General features: G+C 39.2%; 3 protein-coding genes across 3 annotated transcripts in view; 2 read left to right on the top strand and 1 right to left on the bottom strand.

The window, feature by feature from the left end:
• Window positions 1-524: 524 nt before the first annotated feature.
• Window positions 525-4,857, top strand: krit1 (KRIT1 ankyrin repeat containing). The gene is made up of 16 exons (XM_037693400.1): window positions 525-628; window positions 735-888; window positions 963-1,055; window positions 1,132-1,261; window positions 1,345-1,588; window positions 1,719-1,834; window positions 1,945-2,088; window positions 2,181-2,337; window positions 2,640-2,747; window positions 2,979-3,135; window positions 3,268-3,419; window positions 3,515-3,681; window positions 3,822-3,909; window positions 3,983-4,189; window positions 4,303-4,419; window positions 4,768-4,857. The coding sequence occupies exons 1-16, from the start codon at window positions 527-529 to the stop codon at window positions 4,855-4,857; spliced, it is 2,226 nt and encodes a 741-aa protein (XP_037549328.1). The 5' UTR covers window positions 525-526.
• A 2,643-nt stretch (window positions 4,858-7,500) lies between these two features.
• LOC119426155 (lanosterol 14-alpha demethylase) lies at window positions 7,501-11,795 on the top strand. Its single transcript, XM_037693718.1, has 10 exons — window positions 7,501-7,788; window positions 7,873-7,971; window positions 8,577-8,753; window positions 8,847-8,973; window positions 9,068-9,242; window positions 9,376-9,495; window positions 9,653-9,848; window positions 10,863-10,958; window positions 11,092-11,260; window positions 11,348-11,795. Exons 1-10 carry the CDS (start codon window positions 7,627-7,629, stop codon window positions 11,524-11,526), a joined length of 1,500 nt encoding a protein of 499 aa, XP_037549646.1. The 5' UTR covers window positions 7,501-7,626; the 3' UTR covers window positions 11,527-11,795.
• Window positions 11,796-14,691: 2,896 nt separating this feature from the next.
• akap9 (A kinase (PRKA) anchor protein 9) overlaps window positions 14,692-25,924 on the bottom strand; it is a 67,068-nt gene continuing 55,835 nt past the window's right edge. Inside the window, exons 39-57 of the mRNA XM_037692763.1 lie at window positions 25,176-25,913; window positions 24,883-24,940; window positions 23,813-23,934; window positions 23,495-23,677; window positions 22,465-22,632; window positions 22,151-22,256; window positions 21,761-21,956; window positions 20,887-21,037; window positions 20,437-20,781; window positions 19,788-20,075; window positions 19,484-19,710; window positions 18,853-18,958; window positions 18,479-18,679; window positions 17,319-17,519; window positions 16,961-17,193; window positions 16,801-16,883; window positions 16,567-16,708; window positions 15,296-15,426; window positions 14,692-15,224 (exon numbers count right to left, since the gene is read on the bottom strand). Of these exons, the coding sequence (XP_037548691.1) occupies window positions 15,181-15,224; window positions 15,296-15,426; window positions 16,567-16,708; window positions 16,801-16,883; window positions 16,961-17,193; window positions 17,319-17,519; window positions 18,479-18,679; window positions 18,853-18,958; window positions 19,484-19,710; window positions 19,788-20,075; window positions 20,437-20,781; window positions 20,887-21,037; window positions 21,761-21,956; window positions 22,151-22,256; window positions 22,465-22,632; window positions 23,495-23,677; window positions 23,813-23,934; window positions 24,883-24,940; window positions 25,176-25,913 (3,723 nt within the window). The 3' untranslated portion in view covers window positions 14,692-15,180. The remainder of the gene's footprint in view (window positions 15,225-15,295; window positions 15,427-16,566; window positions 16,709-16,800; window positions 16,884-16,960; window positions 17,194-17,318; window positions 17,520-18,478; window positions 18,680-18,852; window positions 18,959-19,483; window positions 19,711-19,787; window positions 20,076-20,436; window positions 20,782-20,886; window positions 21,038-21,760; window positions 21,957-22,150; window positions 22,257-22,464; window positions 22,633-23,494; window positions 23,678-23,812; window positions 23,935-24,882; window positions 24,941-25,175; window positions 25,914-25,924) is intronic.

The raw sequence follows: 25,924 nt of genomic DNA, 5'->3' as shown, positions 1-25,924 counted from the left end.
GAATGTTTTACGCTATTTATTTTTAAAACCACTTTTAAACTTAGACCTGTGGATTTTTCAAGGCTCTTAATATCAAGGAAATAAACATGTAATACAACTTAAATAATACATTTTTTTTACTCACTTTAAGTGGATAACACAAGTGACTGTTGTAAAACTTAATATTTGTTAATATTAATTGTTAATTAAAAAAAAAAAATCATATTAGTGTCACATTTATCAACCTTTGCGCAATGTTTTAATTAATATTGTAGATCTAAAATTATAAATGAACACATAAGCAACAAATCCTTACATTTTAAAACCTAAAAACACTTATTTGGTTTAAAAACAACATTAACAATAAGCTTACCAACATAGAGGCAAATAAAATTCTGCTGATTGAACCCATTATTTTAATTTTAACCCTGATCATCAAATGAATGTCCGTCCCAGTTATGATGTCGTTTGTCCTTTCAGGCATGCCTCTCCACAGCATTTGGCCCCCATGTTGGATGTTTGCTTGGGTCTGAAGTAAAGACGCACGATGGGCAACGAAGACGGCTTAGAAGACGTGTTTGTTGCCGTCATTCGTCCAAAGAATCAAGTCAGCCTTACCTCAAAGGAATACAAAGCCAAAGCATATGAGGTACACAAAGAAGCTATTATGTACTTATTCCAAACATTTTATAAGTGTAGACAAATGTATAAAAAAATATAAAGCTAAGTATTCTTTTCTTCTGGCACATTTAAAGATCCTGCTCAAAGAAGTGCCTTTGGAGGGGAAGGAGAAGAAAAGAAAGAAAGTCCTTCTGGCGACGAAGATTAAACCAGGAGACAAATCTAGATCCATATTGGATTATGTTGATGAAACAGTGAGACCGATCTCCAATAATCAAAGCTTCATGGGTGAGACTCATATCTACGTATTAACACAAGGACTGGCATGATTGTCAGATTATATGAATTTGTTTGGCCTGCAGGAAAGCGTGTGGTGCATATGAAGAAATTTATTCTTGAAGGTGACAATGAAGGGAAAGAGGCCTCTCTTTTTGTCGTGCCAGTCAGCGTTAAAGGTGAGCAGACAATACGTTTTATATAACCAACTCTGCAGATTTCGCATGCTGTGGATTAATGAGGCCTTCTGCACAGACAACAGCAAGTCCATCCACAACTCCGGGAGCCCCAGTTTTTACTGCTTCCAGGACATCATGCGTGTGTGCAGTGAAACCAGCACTCACTTCTGCTCCATCACCTCCAAGATGCTCCTGGCTTTGGACAAGTGAGAAGATCTCTATGTAGAGCGCAGTTATGAATGCTCCAGAAAACAGCTCTTGGACGAGTCTGGATATTGTTTCTCCACAGGTGGTTAGCGGAGCAGCACACCGTGCCTCACGCCATCCCCGCCCTCTTCAGGCCGGCTCCCGTTGAGCGCGTGAAGACCAACGTAAACAACCCAGCTTACGGCAGCGATGGTAAACAGAGCGAGGATGGTCTGCACATGGGCTACACTGCCCTGGAGATTAAGAGCAAGATGATGTCCCTGGAGAAGGCAGATATGTGCATCCTGAACCCGCTGTTTGGCTCAGATCTGCAGTACACTAATCGAGTAAGAGATCTCCACCTCTTAATTTTGTTTTATTCCTAAAAAAAAAAGCATAAAAAATGGGAATTTGTTGCTTCTTAACTTCTTAGGTTTGCTTTGCACTGAAGTTTCACCTTCATTTTGTTGTCTCCAGGTGGATAAAGTAATCATAAACCCATACTTTGGGCTTGGAGCACCGGACTACTCCAAGATCCAGATTCCTAAAAGGGAGAAATGGCAACATGGCCCCAACTGTGTGACAGAAGACAAGTGAGGCTCATTCTTACATGAACCATACTAACGTTTATCATCAACTTCTGCTCCTTCATCCGTTTGTATTTTCTTTACGTGTAGTTTTATGTAAACGCTTGTTTCTTTAGGGAGCACCAGTGGGTGGAGGACTTTCCTCTTCACCGCAGTGCCTGTGAAGGTGACACAGATCTGCTTTCTAAGCTTCTTGACAGCGGGTTCTCAGTCAAGCAGCTGGACAGCGATCACTGGGCTCCCATACACTACGCCTGCTGGTGAGTCCGATAATGTCTACTCTTTAAAGGTTTTTTTTTGAGGCCTTGCTTTGTCCTATTATAAAGTTTGGTATTTACGTGATTTATTTCAGGCACGGTAAAGTCGAGGCGACAAAACTGCTGTTAGACAAAGGCAACTGCAATCCAAACCTGCTGAACGGCCAGCTCAGCTCACCTCTGCACTTTGCAGCCAGAGGAGGCCACGCTGAGATAGTGAAGCTGCTCCTGCAGCACCCTGAGATTGATCGGGTATCAAACATTATAGGTTTCTTTCCTTCCTTTCTTTTTGATGAGCTGTTTGATCCAATTAGGCAGGCATTGATATAATTTTTTACAATACATTTTGCTACAACTACTATTTCATTTTGGCAAATAAAAAGGTAAATATATAGTTGCATGCTTCTCTTGTAGAGTTTTACTGATTTTTATTTAGCATGATGCACATTTAGCCAGCACATTACTGTATCATTGTTCAAAATCACAAACCCAAAATGCAGTTTAAGAGAGTGCTAAAATTATATTCATTCTTATACGAACTTTTCCTACAACAGCACATCGAGGACCAGCAAAAGAGATCGCCTCTCCAGGTGTGTGAGGAGAATAAACAGAACGAATGGGAGGAGACGATAAAACTCCTGCAGCAAACCAACAGCAAACCAGTGAGTTTATTTTTGTGTCACTGCTTCTCTTTTAGAGAACATTTACCAGTTTTACATCAACGTGCTGCGAGTTGTAGAAAGAAAAGGTTGTTTTTGAAGGAAATGTAAAGCATTGCGGCATTTTCATGGTCACTAGATGGCGACGTTTCCTCAAACATAATCCCAGATTTGAGTTTCATCTATGTTTAACTTCCTTTAAATTGAAGATATTTATGTTTTTGTGTTCCACAGTATGAAAAGGTGCGAATATACCGGATGGATGGGTCCTATCGCTCTGTGGAGCTAAAACACGGCAACAACACAACTGTGCAGCAGATAATGGAGGGCATGCGTCTTTCTCAGGAGACTCAGCAGTACTTCACCATTTGGATCTGCTCAGAGAACCTCCGTGAGTCGACTTTAAGGGTTAAAAAAAACTGTTTGTTGTTGTTTGTTTTAACATTAAGTGCTCAGTTAATATATTTTTTTTACAAGTGCGCTGCTGTTGTATAATAGCGGGTGTGCATTTTGTGTGGATCAGACCTGCAGTTGAAGCCGTACCACAAACCTCTGCAGCACCTGCGAATCTGGACAGAAATTGTGACGGACTTGACAGTGCTGGATCCTCAAAGAGAGACGCCTCAGCTCTTCCTTCGCAGGGACGTACGACTCCCACTTGAAATTGAAAAAAAGGTACCCTGGGGGTCAAAAATCAACTTTTATATTTACATTTACCCTGTTGGAGAAGTCGGAAAATGTCCTGAATTCTACTTGCTGCTTTAATAAAGGCGGAAGATCCGCTGGCGATTCTCATCCTGTTCGACGAGGCCCGTCACTGCCTCCTGAAGGGTTTCTTTCCAGCACCGGACAGCAAACTGATCACGCTGGCCAGCCTCCTCCTGCAGATCATTTATGGCAACTATGAGAGCAAGAAGCACAAACAAGGCTTCCTTAAGTAAGACTTGCGTTTTAAACAATACCTGTCACATTAACATCCATTGTGATAAAATTACCCTTTTCCTTGTATGTAAGGTTTAATAAATGCATTTCTTGTTTGCTTGAATGAAAGAAGATAATGTTCGTTTTATTCAACAGTGAGGAAAACTTGAAATCAATTGTTCCGATACTAAAAGTAAAAAGCAAAGCATACCATTGGACCAACAGGATTCTTCATGAATACAAGGTAGTTTTAAGTTAATGCTTTGAATAAAATCCCACTCCTTCTGGGCATAATTTGAATCCCATTTGTTTAACAGGCCCTGAGCACCAGTGAGGGTGTGAGCAAAGAGATGCACCATCTGCAGAGACTCTTCTTACAGAACTGCTGGGACATCCCGACCTACGGAGCAGCTTTCTTCACGGGACAGGTCTACACCAAGGCCAGCGCAAGCAACCACAAAGTCATTCGTGTGTACGTCGGGGTCAACACGAAGGGACTGCACCTCATGAACATGGAAACCAAGGTATCTTCATCGCGTCAGATTTCCCTCTTTTGTCTACAAAGACTTGTTGAACTATTAAACGAGAGAATACATTTTGTAGAAATGAAATCATTTTATTCTTATGCCTCTCGCAGGTTCTTCTCATCAGTTTAGAATATGGCACGTTCATGTGGCAGCTTGGACACGCGGACCAGTACTTCCAGATACACAGCGGTGACAACAAAATGAACTTCATTGTGCACACAAAGCAGGTAACTAAACGTTTGTGGGTTTAAAGTTTCGAGCATTGTTTAAACTTCATGGTTTACTGTGCTGTTCAGTAGATCCATCTCTCTTCTCTTTATTTTCACTTTCAAGAAGCTAACATTTTTTGTAGTCTTTAAAATTGGTTTTATGAATACGATTACTTGGAAACATTATAAGAAACTCTCGTTTCTTGAAAGCAAAGTACAAAGTCAAGAGGGATGGCTTTGGTAGAGTTCGAGTAGTCGAACCCCTTGTTTTATTTTATTTGTTCAAGAATAACAACTGACTTTGTGCACGTTGTGTAGTAAAAAGAAGTACAGCTGACTTTAATCTTGTTTGTAATTTAATTTTAGTCTGGCCTTATTGTGAAGCTTTTAATGAAACTGAGTGGACATATGACTCCAAGTGAGAAAGGCCCAACGGATAAATACGCCTACGGCTGAGAACTTTTCAAAGAAACCACATCTGCCAAAGACGTGACAGCAGGTTCTTCATACTGACCATCATCATCATCATCAGACTGCAGGACTTTCAGATCACAGCTTCTCCACAGAAATGCCTCATTTTGTATAACAAGCTCATTGATATCTGTTGTGACTTATCTTTGTGTATTTTGATAAGTCATATATTTTGATCTGTGTAAATATGTTTTATTTAATGTTTAATAAAAAAGATGTATGAAGAAAATTTGTCAGGAAATGTCTAACTTCATAAACAGTGTGAATAAGTTGGGTTTTTTTTTAATTCGTGGCGTATTTGGCTGAAACTATGACAATTTTATCAAGCTTCATTTGATAATTTTCACAATATTTTTAATGCTGAATACGCTCCACTAACAAATAAACAAATTGCATATACCCTTTTTTAACTGCAGTTTTTACAAGTTAACAAGTGCCTTCTTGTATAAACCATAAATAACAAACTGATAAATCTGAAATACACTACATCTCTTATTACAAGAAGTAGAAAACATGACATCGTTGCAAAAACTTAGCAACATTTTCCAAGTTTTATTTTCCATGTATCACAAAATTACGACAGGTTTTCATATTTAAACATGGAAAATACCTGATGTTTGGATTTCAAGTCCCCAACACTGCTGTCCTCCCCGTTAGTGTTCCAAAGAATAAAAATGATATTCATGACTGAACAAAAATTGTATTGTGAATGTTAAGACCATTTGTGTTGTCAATATGCATTGGTTGAATAAGGTTATTAGTAATTTTTGTATATTTAAACTAACAATATATGGAGAGAGAAGACGTCACTATCATTATGTGGGTCAAAAGCTGAGAAGTTGGTGAACCACTGCATGAGATGATCTTCCCATCCTGAGTTTCTGTCTAAACAGGTTAACATTAGTCAAGTCAAACAACAAAGTCAGTGAATTCTGAATTAATGCAGTTTACTTTACAGCTTTCAGAGACAGATAAAACATTTTTTTTCCATATTTAAAAGATGTAGTTTCCTTTTTAACTATAATTTATTAACATAACAGTTTATCAGAATGCTCTGGTTGAGCACCGAGTGTGCTGTTCTCAAAAGATGAGCTAACAAGGACTGTTCTATATTATGAAATTATTCTGTTTTCTGTCTAAAGACAGTGAGACACATAGCTGCTATAAATATAGTATATGATGTTTGGATCATTGTGGAGCTCTGCTCTATATCTGTTCTGCTGATAGTTTTGCTATTTTGTTTGGAACATTTGTTTACAGATGTTTTATGTGAACTGGAGGAGTCAGTCATTTACTGTAATCTATATGTAAAGTAGAGATAGGGGACAATGTTTAAACCGTAAAGGGTAAATGGACTTTTATATAGCACCTTTCTATCAAATCAAGATACTTAAAGTGCTCTACACTACAATCTGCTCCCTCATTCATCCATCCACACACATACAGCACTCTACTAGATCTAAGCTAATTGAACAAATCATTCTTTAGAGATTAGGTCACATTCATACACCGATGGGACACACGTTGGAGGCAATGAGGGGTTCAGTGTCTTGCTCAGGGACACTTCACATCACGTGACTGCACAGTGGTGGAATTGAACCCCAACCCTCCCATTGCAGGATGACTGCTCCTTAGCCTGTCCCAGTGAAGATGGTATTGTTTGTATTGAATGGGACTGCTTTAAGACATTTTCCAATCTCCAGAAACTTGATAAGTTTTAAGACAGCACAAAAATAATTACCGGTAATCATTGCAAACATGACAGTAGAATATAAAAGTAATGATACCTAAATAAAATAAAAAATGGATCTCTTTTAATTGTGTTCAAATGCAGTTGTGAAGTTAAATCATTCAAAAGTGACTGAAAATATGCTGGAGGATGAATGCACTCAACACTTAGAAACATTTTCACCGCCTTGTTTGTTTTAAATCTTTCACCTTAATGTTGCTGACAAAAATGTGTCCTGGTTGTTGCGTAATCTAAACATGATGAGTGTTCAATACTCATCTGAAGGACTTTTTCCAACGTCGTTGAATATTTAAACAGTGACAATACAGACATTTGATCTCTTCTTAGTTTAAAAGTAAAACATTGAAGTGTTCAAAAGAAAGTAAATGACATTAAGTTACCTTCAAAAAGCAAAATTAAACTGATACGAATGAGCAAATACGCTGCAAAACTCAGAAATAATGCAATTTTAAAAGACTCAACTTTTGGCACAATATCCCATTTATGTGGTCAAAGGATATGTTGAATTAAAATATCCTAATTTCGTAACTATGTGCAAATATTTAATTTAACTGGCAATAATTTGACGTACACAGTGCAAAAATAAATAATGTAAACAATGTTAGCTTAAAATTTACACAACTTTCAGCGTTTTTTTGTTACCTTTGGTAGCTCGACAGCATTAGGTTGAGCTTTTATTATAATGCATGAATTTAATGAATTCAAGGCCACATAAAGCCCGTTTAGTAAACAAAAAGTTTATAACGGACAGTGATCATCTTGCTAGCGTGACATCATATAGCAAGACATGGCTTCAGATATCAGTAGCCAATCAGAGCCCGAGTTGCTTGACGGACATGTTCCTATCAGCCAATCAAAATCCAAGAATAGTCAGGCGGGGGCAGGCTTTAAAATGACAGGTAGAAATGGCCGCTAACCTGAGTTTCACAGTCCTGTTTTTTGTTTCATTCTGTTCCACCTCTCGTGTAAGGACACTCGTTTTGTTGTAGTGGTGTAAAACTGTAATGTCGACGCAGTTTTACCAGATGAGTACCAAGCTGCTCGGAGACACTGTCGGTGAATTAAACGACAGTTTAACCTCAGTGGTTCTGGCAGGTTTGTTGTTCACCCTGACACTCGGTTATGTCTCCAAACGGCTGCTCAAAGAGGCCTCTGACGAGAACCTGGTAATTTAATCAATTTTGAATATTGTTTTGTCTATAATGCTAGTTTGTAGTCACGTTTAGTTGCCATCTTCTTTGCTTTCACAGAATTCTCCTCCTTACATACCCTCCAGCATCCCTTTCCTCGGACATGCCATTGCGTTTGGAAAAAGCCCCATTGAGTTTCTTGAAAATGCTTATGAAAAGGTAAGTTTCAATATTCTGAAGCTCAAGCTATTAATTGATTTCAAACATAATTATTTGTGACAGTGCTGTGATTACCTGATAGAGAGACATCCAGGTCCTGAAGCATCAACGCATTCCCATACCATCATGCAACCACCACCGTGTTTGGCTGTTAGTACAAGCAGGGTTAGTTTGATGCCAGATGTAACAAGTCACACCTTCCAAAATGTTACGCTTAGGTCTTGTCAAATCGCAGAGTGTTTCCCCTAAAGTTTTGAGAATAATAAAGATTTTTTTTTTTGGTAAAATTGAGACAAAGCTTTTGTGTTTTTTGGATCAGCAGTGATTTTGACCTTGGAGCTCTCATGAAGGTCATAAAAACTGACCTTGGTAAGTGAGACCTGTGGTGCTTTAGATGGTAATCTGGGTTCTTTTGTGACCTCCTGGATGAGGCGGTGATGCGCTCTTGGGAGTCATTTTGGTCGGGCCGATACTTTCCCACAGCATCGTATCTTTGGGTTTGAACTTTTTAAAATGCCACTTCTGTTTAAACAAAGTTTGACACATCTCTGTGCTCCTTTTTACACAAGCAAACAATTAGTATTTTCTTCTCTGCCCTCTTGCAGTATGGTCCCGTGTTCAGTTTCACCATGGTGGGGAAAACCTTCACCTTCTTGTTGGGCAGCGAAGCAGCAGCACTCATGTTCAACAGCAAGAATGAAGATCTGAACGCAGAAGATGTCTATTCCAAACTGACCACTCCAGTGTTCGGTAAAGGGGTGGCCTATGATGTGCCGAACAATGTGAGCCTCTGAACCATAAAATCACTTTTGAATTACATGTTTGTGCTTGTAAAACGAGTAGTTGTAGCACACATTTCCTGTATTCTGCTGCAGGTTTTTCTGGAGCAGAAGAAGATGTTTAAAACCGGACTGAACATTGCTCGTTTCAAACAGCACGTCAAGTTAGTTGAGGCAGAGACCATTGATTATTTCCAGAGATGGGGAGACAGCGGGGAGAGAAGTAAAAATATTTAGCAATTAATATAAATACGATGCGTTTATATATGCAAGACTGTATCTGTTTCTTACCACTGGAACCATTTTCCTCCTGTCAGACCTGTTTGAGGCTCTATCAGAGGTGATCATCTTAACAGCCAGCAGCTGCCTCCATGGGAAGGAGATCCGCAGCATGCTGAACGAGCGCGTAGCCCAGCTTTATGCCGACTTGGACGGAGGCTTCAGCCATGCCGCTTGGCTCCTACCCACCTGGGTGCCCCTGCCCAGCTTCAGGTAGATCTACCATATTTCTTATATGGCCTTACTTAATCTCAAACTGCATAAACAAACTGTATTCAGAATGCACGCATCAACAGCTTAATATAGAGTGTATATATGTAACTCTTTCAGTGATGTTTGGTTTTAGGAAACGAGACAAAGCTCACAGAGAGATTAAGAAAATGTTCTTCAAGGTGATTGAAAAACGCCGGAGATCTGGAGAGAAAGTAGACGACATCCTGCAGACCCTCATCGACTCCACCTACAAGTAAAAAAGCCTTAGTTGATCAGGATTTATCAATGAAAACCAAACATTTTACCCCCCCCCCCCCTCGTTACTTGACAGTAATATTGTTTGACATGTCAGTTATTAAAAGAATGCTAAGGAAATGCAGGTCAAAGTCATAACACTTGTGTTTCTGCAGAGAGGGTCGACCAATGAACGATGACGAGATCGCAGGGATGCTGATTGGTCTCTTGCTGGCGGGTCAACACACCTCCTCCACCACCAGTGCCTGGTTGGGGTTCTTCCTGGCCAGAGACAAAGCTCTGCAGGAGCGCTGCTATGCAGAACAGAAGGCGATGTGTGGAGAAGGTCTGCCACCGCTCGACTATGATCAGGTTAGGACTGTGAAGGTGTGATGAACCGATCCGGACAAGATATTTCAATAACTAAGGACAACCAAACCCTTAACCAACAAGATAGATTTAGTGTGATGGGAAAATATGGTTAAAATTGCAAAATAGTCAGATGAAACATTATAAGAAAGAACTCTAAAAAACCTCTATTAAATTTTAGAAGACTCTAAAACAGAACATTTTAAACCAAGCACAAAAAGCAAGCAAAATTTTTTTTTTTTCACAAAATAACATATTCAGGTTCAAGTCCAAGTTGTGTTTATTTGTCATATGCAAGGTTAACACAAGGTTAACACAAGGTTAACAATACTATGAAATGTTCAGGATGAGAAGAACACATTTGACTTGCTAAAAACAAAGAAAAACAAACAAGAAATACTAAAACATGCAATAAGGGTACAAAATAAAGTACCAAAAAGTGAAAAAGTAATTTTAATATTTACAAGGTCCTAAAGAGAGATAGTAAACAACAACATGGTAGAATTTTAATGGTCCAAGTAGGATGAATTTGTATTAATAAGTATTTCAAGGTAGTAATATAAGCTAAAGTGCACATTATGTATATATTGCGCATAATTTACATATACTACACAGGTTGTGTGACAGGTTATTGCACAGGTAGTGACACTGAGATTGATGACGGTAAGGTACATAGATGCTGTATCATACATGATACAGCCACATAGTGCAGCAACAATAAACATTAGCTGTCATAAGCTAACATTTGACTTTAATAGAAACAAATACCAAACAGAAAACTGCAATCAAGCTAGAAAACTACCTTTTAGAAGACCGTAGTTTGTAGAAAACAAAAAAGAATGCAAAAAACTGCAAAATTTCATTGAATTAAAAATGGAAAAAATAATCAGCAAAAAAAAAAAAAAATTTTTTTTACATAATCTAACATGCGTGTAGATATTTAGCTTTTAAATACATATTGTGAGATAAATTGCAAGTCTTATTTTTATTTTACTGACTGTTTGTTATATTTTTAAGTTGAAGGATCTCAGTTTGTTGGAGCGCTGCTTAAAGGAAACTCTGAGGCTCCGCCCACCAATAATGACCATGATGAGGATGGCTCGAACGCCTCAGGTGAATTTACTTATTACATATCAGCTACATTTTCCTAATCTCAATCTTATCTTTTACTCTTTAATAAAAAAAAACCCAACATAATCTCAAATTATAAAAAAATTATAGCCAACATTTGTATCCGTGCTCTCAGACTGCTGCGGGGTACACCATCCCTGTGGGTCATCAAATCTGCGTCTCCCCGACCGTCAACCACCGTCTGCGGGACACCTGGGTGGAGAGGATGGAGTTTAACCCTGATCGATACCTTAATGACAACCCTGCTGCAGGAGAGAAATTTGCCTACATACCATTTGGAGCTGGTAAGATAAGAATTTGATATTTGTGTCACCGAACTGATCGTTTGTCGATTTAGATTTTTAAAATTAACTGCTCTTTACCATCTTCAGGGCGTCATCGCTGCATCGGAGAAAACTTTGCTTATGTCCAGATCAAAACCATCTGGTCCACGTTGCTGCGCCTGTACGAGTTCGACCTTGTGGACGGATATTTCCCCACAATCAACTACACCACAATGATCCACACCCCTCACAACCCCATCATCAGATACAGGAGGAGGAAGCTGTGAGAGACAGTGAGCGATGTGAGAATCAAAAGACAGGAGGTGACTTCCAGAAAGTTCTCACATCCTGGGACTTGATTTGAGGAAAATACGGATGAATGCGCCTTGTTACCATTCTGTGCTTTTACACTTCTGTTATTCAGTCTAAAATGCAAATGTCAAAGAATACATTAGAGAAAAATGCATCGTTACTCCAGCTTCAAAGATATACTCGCATTCAAATGAGTTTTTAAAGCATAAAGAAAAAAAAAAACTGAATTAAGGTGCCTTATGACAAGGAGACAAATTTACTGTTAGAATTCAGACTAAATTTATCCTAGAACTTTGTAATTAATCTTTTTTTTGTTTTGATTTTTACTGTAAACCAGTGGTTCCCAACCCTGGTCCTTGAGGAACACCATCCTATATGTTTTAATTGTTTCCCTGCTCCAACAAACCTGATTCAGTGATTTAATTACTTCCTCACGTTCTGTTGAAGCCTGTTAATAACCCGTTAATTAAAATCAGGTGTGTCAGAGCAGAGAAACAAATAAATCATGCAGGATGGTGTTCCTCAAGGACTAGGGTTGGGAACCCCTGCGGTCACAACAGCAGAATAGTTGACAAACCTTTTAATCAAATAATTTGCTATACAGTACTCCGCTTTGCGAGCATGCTCTCTTCTTGTCTTGCCTCCTGAATGAGCTGCAGCTCCTCAGTGTATGAAACGAGGGGGGTGGGGGAGTGGGGCTTTGCTACAAACAATGTCTGAACAATGTAAGATTTGAGAGAACAACATTCCCATATGTTTTGTCAGTACATAAATAACTGAGAATGCACAGATGTGACAATCTGAACCATCAGATCAAACTTTTCCTCGTGAACATGTCAGCTATAAAGTCTTTTAACAAACTCCCATCTCTTCTGTGTGTACAGAGTCAGGTATTCTGTCATAAACTATAACAAAATTACAGCGAATTGGGTAAAACATTTCCTGAACATTATTATATGTCAGTATAAGTTTGTTAACTTTGTGTTGAAGTACTTAACAAAACGTTGCAGCTGAACTTTAGAGCAGTGGTTCCTAACACTGGTCCTTGAGGAACACCATCCTGCATGTTAGTTGTTTCCCTGCTCCAAGACAACTGATTCGGAGATTTATTTACAGCATCAAACGCTACGGAAGCTTGTTAATCACTCAAATCAGGTGTGTCAAAGCAGGGAAACAACTAAAACACGCAGGACGGTGTTCCTCAAGGACCAGGGTTGGGAACCGCTGCTTTAGAGGAAAAGCAAAATGGACTGAAGCGTTTTCATCAGCAAATCACGACAAATTTAAATACATTTTTACTCTAGAGGCTACTTACTGTTGTAGTCATGAAATATGTTGTGGATTTTAAGTTTGTATAGGAACCTCTTATTTTATGAAATAAAGTTCAACCTGCGGGGTCATTTTGAGCCAAGGACGGCAGGAGACATTACGTTTCCAGTACTTTGCTTTGTTGTGGTACATTCACTGGCTTTTTTGGGTGATGGATCTCCTGATCGATGGTGCCTTGCAGTTGGTGTTTTTCTTCGTACAAAAGCAGCTTGTGAAGATCATTAAGAAATTTCTGAAACGTGGAGCTTTTAACTCACTCAGATGATATTTCTCTGCAAATCACGACAAAAAAATGAAACATGGACATGCTGAGAAATAACCCAGATAAGCTGAATGATGCAGTCTATAAATTTCACAGTGCTAACTTTATATAAATTGCACCATGTTTTTTACTGTGACCAAGTACATATATAAGTTGCGATCGAGGCACTTTCTGTGTGTAGTATATAAATTTTATCCTGCAGTTCCAAAGTTAAAAAGCAAACTTTATTCCAAAAAGTGAGTCAAAACTGTGATTTGCAAACAATTTTAAGGCCTTAGAGATAAAAACAACTTAAATGTTGGGGGGGGGAGAGCATCGTTTGAAAATGACTATCATTTTGTGCTTCGTTAGCTTCAACATCAGTTTTACTTTAAGAAAAAAACGGTTTAAATATTTGAGAACCGAGTCAAGTAACTGTTGCTGTCACTAAATTTTTAAAAGGTTGGATGTTTTCTTGCACACCTTTTACTGTCTTTCAATCCCCTTATTACAGCTTGGAAAGGAGCTGCAGCTAGGATCAAATTAAAAATAAATGAAATGTAATAAATGTACTGGTAGCTTTAACCCTTTCAAACATTAGGTTTAAAAGATCTGATAAAATATCTTAAATCAGAACTGCAGAGAAGAGAACTGAACTGACTGAAGTGTGCTCTCAGAGAGGACAGAAAATAGTTTTTTGAATAAAAAAGCTTTTTCTGGTCTTCATTTTTTAAAATAAATATGAATAAAAAAAAACTCATGCATCTATGTCATTTGTAATCCCATTTTAGTTATTTTTTTTAAATCCAACTGTAATCCATTAAGGAAACATTATTTTTCTCATGAGAATTATAATTGAAGGAATTCATATCCTTCTTAAATGCTCATTTTAAACTTTTAAGAATATTTTATGTTAATAAAGTTGTAGATGCTTTCGTCAAACTTGGAAAATAACATTTTTACGTTAGTTTTGTGATGAGATGCCACGCTCCGCTCCGCATGTTGTTGACTCATCAAATTTTATTTGAACATTTATAAACGTGGCTGAGCTATAACCAATGTTTTGTTTATTTATATGAACTGGCTGTGGCAGCCATCTTGAACTGAATTTTAGACCGTTCATTATAGACGCACATCCACTGATTATTTCATTACAATCCACGCAGTGGTCCAGGAGATATTTTGCTAACAAACAGCTAAACATTTACAAAGACCTCACATAATGGTTCAAGTATGACCTTCAGCTACAATCACACCTAAATTTAGCTCCATATCTGTAGAACTGACATTTACAGCCATTTTTATGCGTTTTAAAATAAGCTGTTGGTGAGTCCTCGAGGCTCAATGAGACTAACCTGTATAAATAAAGGTTGAATGAAGGTGGCATCCATCTTAAATTAGATTAACTTAAAAAGTTAAGTACGAGTATTTTCTAAGTTTCGTTAAAGTTTGCCCAGTGGTTCACATTTTAATAACAGGCATGCACACACACATTATTATTCACCTTTACTTTTTAGCGGTGGGCATATCTAACACACACACACACACACACACACAAACCTCTTTGAAATTATGTAGTACTCTTTATTTCAGTTTTTGACAAAATACCCCAAAAATTCAAAGCTCCTACGCTTTACAAAAATACGTTCTCTACAAATGTCTTCTGTAGTCTGTCCGCCTTAACAAAACACAGTGTAGTGAAGATCCAGTAGCAGCCTCCTGAACGGTAAACCCAAACATCCTCCACGTAACGCTCCACCCATTCAACACAAACATAAATTAATCACAAAGTCCTTAAATTAGCATTAGACAAATATACACGATTGTTGATCATCCACAACGAAGAGGCAGATTAAATTACAAACATCGCTGTTACGTTTTGCTTTTTTCCTCCAAGTGCTGGCGACAAAAAGCCTGAATACAACATGTCGTACACTAATAAAAAAATGTTTTGGTCCACATGGAGATACAGTCCACAGCAGAATGATAGAAAACAGCGGAGCGCTCAGCACAAGAAAAGGCAACTGAGTTACTTCAAGCCAAAGTCATTTGTCAGCATCTATCTTCTCAAGCCAAAGTGCAATTGAGCATATGAAGAAGCACCTGGGGAGAAAAGAAAAACCTGTTTAGTACATAAAGATAGAACATTATTATCCTCTGGACTGTATGCGTACCTGATGCGACGCTGCCCAGCCTCCTCTGCAGAGCCTCCAGTCTGGAGATGTAGTCGGTGAGCGCCCGGTCGGGGTCGTAGCTCTGCAGGTGGGAACAGGTGAGAGGCCCGTGGTCTGCAGCCAGGTGGAGCCTGACAAAACATCCAAACAAATCATAAAACACCTAATTTACTGAGTCATTTTATATTTGAGCATCAATACATTTAATTTAAGTTAGCAAAGGAGTAAAAACTGTGAAAATATTGATACTTTTAAAGGCTCAAGAATGCTGATTGTTAGCACGCTCACATAAAGTGCTTGAACAGTTGAAAAAGAGTTTTTCCAAAGCAGACTGGTGACATTTAGCAAAACAATGTGCAAAAAAAAAAGAAAAAAGACAGATGATAGTACAAGAACACATGAAAATACAAGGTAAATGATAGAGAAAAATGAGAAGGATAGTAAAAACTTGAATAAAAGCTGAGGAGACTAGTGCAGAAGAGTTATAACTACTTAAAATGAATTTAAAATGTTTGAAGAATACAGGTGCAGCTGGAGGTCCAAACTTAACAGGTAGTGTGGACAGTATATAATAAAGTACCACCAGACCAATAACAAAGGAGTACTGATTTAAGATTTGAATGATAACCCCAACAAATTTTTTTGTGTAAAAATAAATAAATATATATAAAAAACCATTGATAATGGTGCCAGTTTGTTTCATTAAACCCAGCCGTTTCAGAAGGCACATACAATTCTTATCTTGCGTTTGCTGCAAACACGTATGGAATTTAAACTTGCGAACCAAATTCTTGAGTTTGTTTCAATTTATCACTGCAGACATTTTTGACTTAAGCAAATGAACAGTTCTTCTACATCCCTGAATAATTCACCCGTGCTTTCATGCCTCTTACAAGTCAGAATACGTGTGCTAAAATAGGTCTGATAAAATAATAATTCAAAATAATCAGTCGTTTATCACAATGACGTGATTTTAATTTGAACTGCACTACCATCACAAGTACACACACGCACAACAACACAATGATTTTCTATTTAAATTTAAATTGCTCATGTTTTTTTTTTCCACAATAGCATGACAAATACAAGGATTTTGTTGTTTTTTTCATAATCAAATAAATATTATTAGATTAAACTGATGGATAAAAAAATGTAGAAAAACATCAACATGGGTCCTGAGGTTTTGTTGACCACACTGATTAAAAAAAATTAATTATTATCATTATACAATAATAATTTAGCATTAGCAGCAGCTGTATTGAAAGTTGTACCTGTGCTGTGTGGGGGAGACGCCTGATCGTGGGGATTCACGCCCACTTCTCCCCCTGCTGCTGGACACTCCTCCTCCTCCTCGTTCCCTGTACATGTCCACACTGCTCGGGTGAAGATATGGTGAATCCCTCACCTCCGTACCTGAAAAAGATTTATTAAAAAAAACACGAGTTCCTTCAAAACGATAATTAGAAAAGTCAAAAGAGGCCTCATTCTGTTTCCCATCGTCTGACCTGCACCGTTCTTGTTGGCGCTGCAGGAGACCGTGGAGCTCATCCCCGTCGCCTTGTGCCATCGCTTCACGAGGAAACGCATTCTGTACAAACGAAAACAATCAAATCAGTGCTGTCGCCGCCTTTAAAAGCCAAATAGCGTGAAGCTCCGGCAGCTCACCTGGAGAGGGCGATGGAGACTCGGACGGCAGAGCGGAAGCGCATTAATCCGCGGCGGCGCTGGTTGTAGGACTCCAGGCTGGAGAGAGAAGGATGGCCGCCCATCCTGGACAGGAGCGACAGCGTGGCCTCCTCACACTCCTGGAAACCGCCCAGCAGTAACAGCAGATACTTCTTCTGGTAGATCAGTGCTTTCCGGAAACTTTCTGACCTCAGGTACTTCCCGTACATCCTCTGAAGATGGTGACAAAGTAGTTCCATCATAAAACTGTTTATGTGGTCTTGGTTGGAGTTAAACAGCTTTTTATAAGCCCCAAATGAAATCATCAGTGGCTTTTCATCTTTTATTTTTTGCTGACCTTTAGTGCAGAATTATCAGCCTCGGGCCCGGTTATCTCTCGAAGTGTTTCGGACCTGATTTCTCCCCTGAGTCGAGCCAACTGGGACTGAGCCACATGTAAAGCTTTCTCCAGTCGGATCTTCTCTCGAGACCACGACTCCTGCTCTTGAGAGAATATCAAACCTGCAGAGTCCATCTTTGATCCTCCTCTCCTGCTGGACTGCAGAAATAAGAAATAATGAAAAGAAAATACAAGTTTAGTTACTACTTTTGCTTCATTAATATGTTAAATGCGGATTCAGCAATCACATGTTGTGTTTAATTTTCTTTTTTTAAGAAGATTTTTTTGTGTTTTTGTAATCTAACTACTTCTACATACTTTGTGCCATTTATTTAATAAGTTCAGCTCATTCATAAAACTTTTCATTTTTGTATTTTCTATACCCATTTTCAGTACTGTAGCCGAAAAATAGCTAAAAAGCTAAAAAAAAAAAAAAAAAAAATCCTTTAGCTACTTTTAGCTTTTGACCAGCAGCTTCTAGTCAGCTTTTTCCTACTGTTGGCTTATACCTAGCTGACATTTTTTTTACTTTTAGTTACCATTTTGATACTTTAGCTTTTAGCTCTTTTTTTTTTTTGCTACTGTTAGCTTTTAACCCACCTTTTGCTAGTTTTAGCTCATAAGCACCCTTTAAATTTTTTTATTTTACTTTATTTTAGCTAACCTTTTGATACTTTACTTTTGTCTCCTTATTTTGTACTTTTAGCCAAACGTTCTATGTTAAACATCTAGAAATCATTTTGTTTGTTTTAGCTTCTAGATAGCGTTCCAAGCTAACTTGGATGTCAAAACACCAAAGTTATAAGGGTCATCGCCAAAAAGATACACTAATTTACAGAGGAACTATTTTCCAAGTCTCAGTTTCTTTTCACTACAGGAAAGATTTGTCCAGTTAAACAGGAACAAATACCACTGTATGTTTTCAGTCTCTAACAGAAAAATAAAATTGTATGCCTCTTTTATGATTGTCTATTGTTGTCGTTGTTATCCACTGTTGTCATCACTCTTTGTTAAAAAAAATCAGGTCTCTCTTGTAAATGAGTCCCTGAGGCTCAATGGGATTAATCTGTATAAATAAAGGTTGAATGAACAGTTTGTTTTTTCTGCGATGAACTCACGCCGTCGCCTGATCCCAGGCCAGCCTGCCGATAGCGTCGGAGCTCTTCTTCCAATCGCAGCGTGTGGTTCCTCAGGTCATTCTTTTCTTCGGTCAGACGGCTGACAAACCCCGTCAGCTCGGCATTCTGCCTCAGCAGCCGCTCCGTCAGGTTGTTGGAGGAGCTGGAGGAGCCTCCTGGCAGCAGGGATGCACTCTGAGACTAACAGATGAGCAGCCACAACCAACATCAGCAGATGTTGTTTAGAAAACATTCAGATGAACAGCTGATTGTGTTTTTTTTAACCAAAATATGTCAATCACATGCTTTAAGTTGTACAAATAAATAAATTTACAATCAGTACAGATAAATCTTTAAAGAGAGGAAAAACTGACCTCTGGGATGGAGGGTAAACCTGGGGATTGCTGCAGCATGTTGATGACCTCATCAACGCTGGACTGGATCCATGACAACTCTTCACCGTCAACCTCTGCAGTCGAGCTTTTAAAGACACACAAAATATTAAATCAGTTTTTCTTTTAGCTGCTCCTTTCCGCAGAGGTCGACACAGCAGGCGGACTGACATGAAACATTTGGCAACTATTTTACAAAAGATGCTCTTCCTGATGCAACATGGGCTCAAGAGAACAATTAAATCAGTGAATTTAATGGAACAAAAAGGATACATTTTTGAGCTGCATATAAACACAAAGCTTATTTAAATTAAGTAAACCACATTTTATGGGCATGCTTTTGCTTCTGATGTTAAATTGGACTTTGTTAAACTACAAGAATGTCTTAATTTCTCTGATTGGTACAAGTGATGTTGCCTAAAAGTTGGTTTAAGGAGGTTTTCCATTATCACAAGTTTTGTTAAGTGATTGGACCACAGACACAGCTGTAGCTAAGTTACTGAGGTCCTGATCTTGTTTTATTTGTTGGACTAGGTTTGAACTCACAAAGTAAAAGCTCTGTAAAAAAGTAAAATATTTCAAATGTAATCCTCATCAAGGCTGCTTGGATTACCCGTTGATCGTTTTGCTGGTCATGCTGTGAATCTTTGAGGAGATGAGGTGAAGTTTTCCCACAATCTTATCGACTGTCCGCCAAGGACCGTGGTGTGTCCCGCTGGCGTGCGTTGCAGGAGAAACGTCCACACGAGGAGACGCTGTGGCTGATTGAGCGCCGTCATTCTTCTGCTGGAGCACCCAGTCTTTGGTGCGGTCGGTGGACTCACTGTGCCAAACAGCCTGCTGTTTACATAATAAAAACTTGGCTTTAATACAGCTCGTGGCATTGAGTAAACGGAACAACATTCTCTGTCACTCACACTCTGGCTGCCGACCTGTGGCGCTCCACTCTCCTCCTCCTGTCCTAACTGGTTCAGCCTCTCTTCCAGTCTCTGATTCTCTTCCTCCAGATTCTTCCTCCACTCCTGTTCTCTCTCTAGCTGCTCTTGAACATCTGCCATTTGTGTTTTCAGCACGTCCCGTCGGGCTTGGACCTCTACCAGCACCTCTTCGTCTCGTTTGGACTTCTGATTTGCCAGTGCCAGCTCCTCTACTTTTCGAAGAACTTCGAGCCGCTGGGCTTCGACCTGACTGAGGAGATGCACCGTCTAGAGACAGGGATAAGAGTCCAGATATGTTAAAAGGAGAATGATTTTACTGTTGAAATAGAACAAAATAACGGTTCCCCTGTAGTGTCTCCATTTAAAAGAGTATTCTACAGGATTTAAATGAGATCAGACAAAAAATAATGCAGATAACTAATTTTCCTCACGCTAAACTTTGAAAAAGAAATGAACTAGGACGGGTGCTAAAACTAAAGAAAGCCAAAGTCTTCAATTGTTAGAAAGGCCACTTTAGTTAAATAATGTGTTTGAGACCATCAAAATCTCCAAGCTTTAATTTTGTTACTGTGAGCTACTTGAATTTTCTTGGGGAAAGTTCACATTAAGTACAGAAAAACAAACACACCTGTGAATGTTTTTCATCCAGCTCCTTCTGCAGTCTTTCCAGCAGACTCCTCTCCTCTGCACAGTCCCTCTTGTCCTCGCGGGCACCTTCCTCAATGGAGGGGTCTCTTTCGGAGGAGATGCCAGTCCGCAGCTCCCTCTCTCTCCCCAAAGCAGAGCTCATCTCCAGAGCCTTGGCTCGCTCAGTTTCTAGCTGGACCTGGAGCTCCTGCAGACGTCTGTGGAGACTCAGGTTGTCCTGTTCAACCTTCTGGGAGAGCTGGGAGGAGGCCTGCCGCTCCTGCTCCAGGGTCTGGGTTAGCTGGGCGGCATGAGCCTTCTGCTCCTCCAGAGCCAGCTGCAAGTCCTAGAGGGAAAATTAAAACTTGAGCTTAATAAAATGATGTTTAAGCATTTCTAATGCACATCAAAGAGCACAAACTCCAAACAATAGGTATTTTTGTTGCCTCACCTCCAGCTCCTCTCGTCTGCTGTCCTCATTTCTTCCAGATTGACACTTCTCCTTCTCCACCATCCACTGAAACTCTCTGCTCCTCTTCCTCTCTTCCGTCAGCTGGTCATTCAGTGCATCCAGCTCTGCAGCTTTCTGGGATACCTCCACCCTGTTGAGATCAAAATAATGAGCTACAGTTTAACAATATACGATTTTACCCACTGAAATAGAAACAATTCTTTCTAGGTCTTCTTTTCACCAAACCTTTTAAAGCCAACTTGTCTTGATATTCAGGTAGAGTTTTTTTGTAGACCAGATATCTGCCTGTAGTTTATAGCAATAATTTGAGTGCGTTTCTTAAGGAATTGCATTTTTATTTTTAGCCAGAATGAACTATCCTGTTAAATAATGTTTAAGAACATGTAAATTTAATGTTTAGTCGTTGCCACTTTAAAAAACTGATCTGTGCAGCCTGTAAAGCAGCTGTAAAAAGTTTGATAGAGTATAATTTGCTCTGCCTTTTCAGATTATATGTTCTTTATTCCATGAGTTAACCCTAACTTTAACTTGAGTTGACTTTCTTTAGCTGGTCATGGTGTTGTGGACTGACTTTAAAGGGAGCATTTACTAAAAGTGACAATGTATGTGTGAACCAAAATTCAAATATTCAACAATTGTAGCAAAAAAAATTAAATAAAACTTGAGAAGCTGAATGGATTCTCACACAAAATACATTTTCATCTTACTTTCAAAGATTAAAAAGACAAGTTTATTTGTAGAAATAAATAAATTGTTCATTAAAACTTTTTAAAGTTTCGTCCAAGTGCTGAATCAACATTAAATTAAACTGCAGAATAAAAAATCATCACGGTTGTGCATTCGTGTGTCTCACCTGAGTGCGTCCAGTTCTTTGAGGTGTTTGTGTTGGGCCTTGAGTGTCGTCTCCAGCTCCAGTTTAGTCTGAGAAAGCTCGACCTTCAGCTCCTCTACGAGAAGCCTGTCGGCCTCCGCTGCTCCATCGGTTCCAGTTCTCGCCCTCTGGTCCTTTGTGCTACGTTCAGCAGTCACCGTGAGGCCAGGCTGGGCACCTAAACAACAAAAACACAAAAATAATCCACATCATAGTTAGGATCTAATTTGATTAAACTAAATATGACAGAACTGGAGCTAAACAATAAGAAAAATTATGCTTTTTTAAAAACCAAACAAACATATTTATAGATAAATAAAGACCGTATAAGGATAAAAATAAAATCAAGTAAATGCTTTAGAGCTGGCTTACTTTGATGAAGTTGTTCTAGTTGACCACGAAGTTGGTGAATTTCGGAGACAAGACTTGACCTTTCTGCTGTGTGAAGCAAACCCATGGCCTCCCTGTGGTGGGCGTCCTGTATCAGAATTATACAGTCAACGTGATTTTAGTTAGACTGCTTCAAATGACAGGAACAGAAAAAAAACTATGTTCTTGGCTTTTTTTTATCCATCCATAAGAACATTGTTAGATCAGATATTGCACATTTAAAAAGGCTTTTCTACACTTGTGCACAGCTGTGACCTTTAAAATCACAGTCTTAGGAAGACTCAGTTGTTCCTGACCTGTTCTGCCAGTCTGCGCTCGAGCTGATTGAGGTGAACAACAGCGTCGCTGGTGTCCAGCAGGTCCAGCTGGCTGTAGAGGGCGTTCTTCAACACGCTCCTCTCCCTCAGAAAAACCTGGCGGACTGCGTCCAGTAGCTCTGCACGCCAGTCTGCACAGCCGGACGTCTGCTGCAAGTGACAGAAATGCAAATAAAAATAGGAGAATAAAAACAGAATGTTATTTGGCAAAACACGTTTTAATGAATTCTTTCTTATTAGAAAAAAAATGATGAAGCCAAAAGAGAAATTATCAAGAAAAATGCATCAACTTATAATAAAACGGAGTAAAAGCTTTGATCCAGTTTTTATTTTCTTCCAAAGAGTCAAACCTTTTTGTAATATAATTAAAGTAGTCTTGAGCAGCAATACATCAAGTTTATTGTATTTTTTTTAATTAACTGACGGTCTTTTTACGCATTTAGAGCCCAGTTGTTTTACCAACCTGTTTTTTAGATGTGATAATTTTGTTGTTTGTTTAGACAAATAACACTGACCTATGACTTATTCAGGAATAAAAATAAAAAAGCTCCACCTACATCTGGGAGTTTGTCGCTGCCGTACACAAACAGACAGCTTAGCAAAACAAATGTTTACATCTTGATAAGTTAGTTAATAGTAGCCTGTGGCAAACACAATTACTTCACATTTCTCTTCTTACAGTCGTAAAGAAAATGTCACAATTAACAATTTGTAAGAGACAAAATTGACTTCTTGCATCAGCATCGCAATCTACAAAAAGTGGACAAATTCATTAAACCAGCTCATGTCTAACAAAAAAAACAACTTTGAATAACTTTAAAAAATAATTCAGAAGAAAATGTCGCTCAAGACCACTTTAAAAATTACAAGTTTAATTCTTTGAATCAAATAGAAAATCGACGGGTACCTCAAGGCGTACCGTTTAGTAATTTCGCAACCTTAACCTCAGATTTTCACGAGTTCAGCTTTAGCAAACTGTTGTAACGCTGCGTGTCGAGGCTTCCAGTACCTGAGCTTTGCCGTGCATCTGCATCTGCGTGATGAGGTCTTTAAGAGACTCCACAGACGCCAGGAGGGCGTCTCTCTCCTTCACCCAGCCTTCGACGTTGAACTGGTTGCCCGGCTCGGAGAAAGGGAACTCGGACAAAGAAAGAACCTGCATGCCTTCCTGGTGCACCTCACGGAGCAACGTCTGGTTACACAAACACCACACAGAAACAGGACGGATCAACTGACTGTGTCATCTTTGCACATCCTTTAGTAAGTAACAGCTCTGCACTAAAAGATACCCTTGTGGTATAAATGTTCTTAATATACAAAAACATACTTTTATCCGGTCAGGAAGTGGATCATCTGTTTCTCTCCTGGCACCCTCTGGAGTCGTCCTCAACTCCTGCTGCAAGCTCGGGAGGTCATATCCAGTCCTCTGGCTGTAGTCTGAGCTGCTGTCTGCATGACGACAAACATACATTCAAGGTTCTTTATTGTCATTTGCATCACATGTGGCACATGCGGTGGGAAGAAACTGTGTACACAGGGTCCCAGTTACACCTAAAAATAGCAAAAATATAAAGTACAAAAAGAAACAGTATATTAAGGATCTAAGATATACACTAAACACTAATAATGTGAAATAATATGGTTTATTAAACAGCAGCCTGAACATGAGCCTGTAGTGGGCAGATGGGTATGACTACAGCAGCATAAAGGCAAAAGATCAGCAGCATAGATAATCAGCAGCACAGAAAAGTCACATTAAAGTAATTTTTTTTTGTCCTTTACAATGATTATCCTGGTGAGGGATTTATGAGTCTAACAGCTTCAGGGTAGAAGCTGTTCCTCAGTCTAGTGGTTCTACACTTAATACATGTTTGAAACAAAATCATATTTTCAAATGAAACTTTTAAAACTTTACAGGCCGAACTAAGTAAAGTGAAGTGTTAACAAGCCTTATTAAGGCTATGACAAATTTCACACTACAGTTGAACAAGAAAGCAAACTTCCCTCTCAGCACTAACACACGACTGCTTTCAGCTTAAAACTCAGGGAAAACACTTATCTGCTGATCTCATGCTGCTGATCTATTTCATGCTGCCGTGTTCATTCATACTCATCTGCTCACACAGACTCGTGTTCGTGCTGCTGTTCGGCGTACTGTTTTTGTACTATTTGTGCTTAGTGTATTTTTAGTGTAAAGTTTTTCTTATTTCATATCTTAGATCTTATTAATGTTTTTCTTTTACATTTTATACTTTTGTTGGATGTAACTGGGACCCTGTGTACACAATTTCATTCCACCACATGTACCACATGTGATGTGTAAGACAAATAAAGGAACTTTGACTTGACTTATCTGTTTTTTTGAGAGTTTTCTTGAATAAAGGTTTGGCTTCTTACCGCTAGTGTATCCATCTTTAAACTGTAAAGTAGGTCGATCTTGTCGTGAAGGAGGAGCCTAGAGGGTGACAGAAAGTTTAAACCATTCTCTCAGTGTGCTTTATGGATAATACTGTGTAGGATATACTTCTACTTTTGATACTTTAGATACTTCTACATTTAAAGGGTCAAAAATCTACTTTAAAAGCAGTTTTTAAAATTAAAAAACAGCATTTTCTCCACATTATCCAACACTTCTTTCTCACACAGCAGCTATACAAAATTTACTCCAAGCTGAACATATTCCTCATCACCTTGGTCGAGCACAGTTTGTTGATGGCGGCTTTCATGGCTTTACATTCATCCTCCAGAGCCTGGTTGTCCCGGCGGAGGTTATCGCTCTCAGAAATGTGCCGCGCTTCCATATCGAGGATTTCTGCCGCGTGGAGCTCCTGCATCTGCGCAATCTTCTCCTGAAAATCTCCGATCACTTCCTCCATCTCTTCTTTGGTGGCAGACTTGCCGTCCGGATTGAGATCAGACTCTTGGAGCGGCTCGGTCTGCGTAAACGAGTCGGTCGCAGCCACGCGCTGCTGACCTGAGCTGCTGTTGGAATGACTGGAGGAGGCAACGTTTCTCTTAGAGAGCGAGGGCTTATCTTTGGAACTGCCTCCCTTAGCAGTTGGATGTTTAGCTCCTTTTCTTTTGGACTGTGAGGTGGAAGTGGAAGCAGCAGAGGAAAGAAGCTGAGGAGCTGGAGATGGAGAAGCAGGTCCTGTTGTTGTCAGCAAGGCTGTCTGCACCACTTGGAGCTCCTCTTTCAGCTTGGAAGTGAAGAGTTCACGCGTGTTCAGTTCCTCAAGAAGTTTCTCGTTTTGCTGCTTATAGCAGTCGAGTTCTTCTTTGGTGGTGTCCATATTACTTCTCAGTGACTGAAGTTCTTCTTCAAGTTTTAAAATTGAACTTTCCCGAGCTTGAAAGTCCTCAAGAAGTTTCTTATTTTGCTGCTTGTATCCATCGAGCTCTTTGGTGGAGTCCACAGAGCTTCTCACCTCCTGGAGCT

This window comes from Nematolebias whitei, chromosome 19 (assembly GCF_014905685.2).
Source record: "Nematolebias whitei isolate Nwh7 chromosome 19, NemWhi1, whole genome shotgun sequence".
Classification (NCBI taxonomy): Eukaryota; Metazoa; Chordata; class Actinopteri; order Cyprinodontiformes; family Rivulidae; genus Nematolebias; species Nematolebias whitei.
This window is presented reverse-complemented; position numbering and strand designations above follow the sequence as displayed.